Source organism: Polyodon spathula, chromosome 8 (assembly GCF_017654505.1).
Source record: "Polyodon spathula isolate WHYD16114869_AA chromosome 8, ASM1765450v1, whole genome shotgun sequence".
Lineage (NCBI taxonomy): Eukaryota > Metazoa > Chordata > Actinopteri > Acipenseriformes > Polyodontidae > Polyodon > Polyodon spathula.
In genome coordinates, this window is record NC_054541.1 from 45500454 (window position 1) to 45503189 (window position 2736).

Here is a 2736-nt window from a genome sequence, read left to right on the forward strand (position 1 = left end):
GCAAGTCATGTACAAGGAAGTTCATCTTTTTAATGATGCCCATTAGTGAGGTCCTGAATTAATGGTCAATTCTCTGTTTGCAGTTGCCTCATCAGCACTGCAGAGGTTGGACAGTTCAACAGTGAGGACGTATTCATGCTGATTTGTTAATGGAAGGAAAATGACTCAATGATTGTGAGTACAAGACTGGGTTTGATTTCAAGGTTTGGCATGCAAGAGATTATTATCTTAGAAATAGACAGGAGATAGAGTTGCAGAAAAGTCTATAGCCAGAAATGTCAAAAGATGACCAGTAGAGAAGTTCCCATAATGTTTCTAGGGAGTGCCTGGCAGCCCAGTTGCCCATGTAGAAATGTTTACAAGACTCCTGGGAGATGTTCGTTTCCACACAAGGCTCTCTGCAGCTGGGGTAGAACAATGAAACCTAAGAGAGAAATCTGAAGAGATAGGAGTTACAGCGGACATCAGTGAAAGAAACATGGTGCTTGGCAGAGACTAAGAATAGATTTGTTACTGCATCACTAAGAGACCCAACATGTCATAAAACATTCAAACCCGGATTCTTCACAGAAGAGTATATGTTTGATTTAAAGAAATAATAATAATGTTGTCCAGTGGTCTTAATTTTGTATATGGCCAGCACAGCAAGGATATAATATGACCTCCCAGTAAAAGAGCTGTTTTAAAAAAAAGAAAAAAAAGAAATGCATTGTAATTAAATAATGTGACAGTAGTTAGTTGTAACATCATGTGTTTTTTGTTAGGTTTCAGTATATCAATGCTGCTGGTACCCATGTACCTTCTGTGATGAGGATCCCTGATGAGCCCCCTTTACCTGACCAACATCAGCTAGAGTAAACCCGCAGGTCTCACATGCTGCCCTGCTGAGCAGCGCTCCAAGACAGAACACCACGCTGTTTATTACAGCCAGGTCTGTGCAACTGAGCACCAGGTAGAGGTGCTAAAAATAATATCTAGAGCTGTCAAATATGTTGCAGTTTGTACTAGTTGAGTGTATGTACAGTGTATGTATTTCTTTTACAAAAACATGTGTAGGTCCTCTGTAAATTAATATAAATATGGCTGTTTTTATATTTAAAAAAAAAAGAAAAAACTGGGTTTGTGTAAATATCCAGACATAGTTTTCATGTTCAAAGATGCTGCTGTTTGTACCTTTTTCCATGATATTACTTTTAAAAGGTTCCCCCCCTCCCATTGTGCCCAGGTTTACATGTCTAGCAGTGTTAGGGCCTTTGAGACAGACTCTAGGTTTTTATTGGGTTTCTAATCACAACCTGCCATGTGGTGTACAGTCCTGTCAATTTTGTCCCATCTCTACTGGACAACCAGCAACTCGAGGGGAAACGTAACGCACAGCAAACCACTGTGAAGGCTACTGCTGCCACAAGCAGTTTTCAATGGAGTTCCCCCTCATTGGACTATGCCATGGAGTCTGGTGACTCAGGACCAGTGTCCCTGGAGATCCAGAACCTTCAATCAGAATGAGTGATTTAAGAGTATAGTGTGCTGGATCAGAGACTCGTCCTTCTTTCAGCTGAGCTGGCCTTTGTATAGACTTCAACCTACTGAAGTCACTTTATCAGATGAAATAGCTGAAAGACAGAATACTGAACTAGTAGTGTATACGAGTGTATAAAATATAATAGTTGAGGCATTTTAAAGAAAAAAAATCTGTTGCTTACTGTGACTTTTTTTTGGTTGCTATAATAATTGTTTCTATAGGAGATTCTCAGAGTAAGAGCTGGTGAATAACCTCCCTTCGATAGTTGCTGATTTATTGCTGCCTGATCTTAACCTGTCTTTTATTTATTTCAGTAAGGAGTTTGACCTGCTGGATTTTTGTAAATTTCTTTTTGCTTTATTTGCATGTACAGAATCGTTTTTGTTTTATTGTGTCCATTTTAAATGGACTTTTCTTTGGTAAAAAAATTAATGGTGATCAAACAGTTTTTATTGTCAATAATAAAAAGAAAATGATTGCGTGAAATGTATTCCTCACACAGCTTGCTGTTTAAAAAGTTGCAGTGACAATATTCACCATAGGGAGGCACACTTAACCCACAATGTCAAAAGCAGCTTGTGTTTAATCTAGGATTTAAAAAGGTAAGACAAATAAGCAAAAATGTAGTGCTGTATTGTATTGTCACATGAAAAACAACCCCCCCCCCCCCCCCCCAGAGGTAACCCTACAAGACACTGAAAAGTGGATCTCAGACCAGTACAGTGGTTATACTAACACTGCTTTCACTATGGCTTATCTTGTTAAGACAGAAGTATATAAAATATACTGTTAGTGTAAAACTAATTTTATATAACATTCTTAAAAATAAAAACTACATATGAGACTGTTTACTTGTCTTTTTATATAAAACACACCTATATTCAGCAGAGACTGAAATTGTCTTTATGGTAGATTTTTAACAGTTAAGCTTCTTTACTAAGATAAAAGAAAAAAGCAGCTTCAGCATTTCTTTTTGTAATGTTTCATAAAAGATTGTTAAATTCATCCTAATCCTTTTCACCATTTAAAAAGGCTATCAAACAATATTTACAGGCAGTACTAGTTAATATGCCGTTGATTGTCTAGAATGCATCTCAATACTTACATTACTAACAGTGTGGAATTTGCACTCAACTTTTGGTCACTATTTCGGGCAGAGAGTTTAGCAGAATATACTAAAATCGTGGTAAAGTAAGCATGGATTACTAGGACTA

General features: G+C 37.2%; 1 protein-coding gene across 4 annotated transcripts in view; it reads left to right on the forward strand.

Annotated features, from left to right (window-relative positions):
• Window positions 1-2270, forward strand: part of LOC121320028 (liprin-alpha-2-like) — a 178838-nt gene extending 176568 nt beyond the window's left edge. For all 4 annotated transcript variants that reach the window (XM_041258146.1, XM_041258140.1, XM_041258141.1 and 1 more), the window contains 2 exons: window positions 84-174; window positions 765-2270. In XM_041258146.1, coding sequence (XP_041114080.1) covers window positions 84-142 — 59 coding nt within the window. In that variant the 3' untranslated portion in view covers window positions 143-174; window positions 765-2270. The remainder of the gene's footprint in view (window positions 1-83; window positions 175-764) is intronic.
• The last annotated feature ends 466 nt before the right edge of the window (window positions 2271-2736 follow it).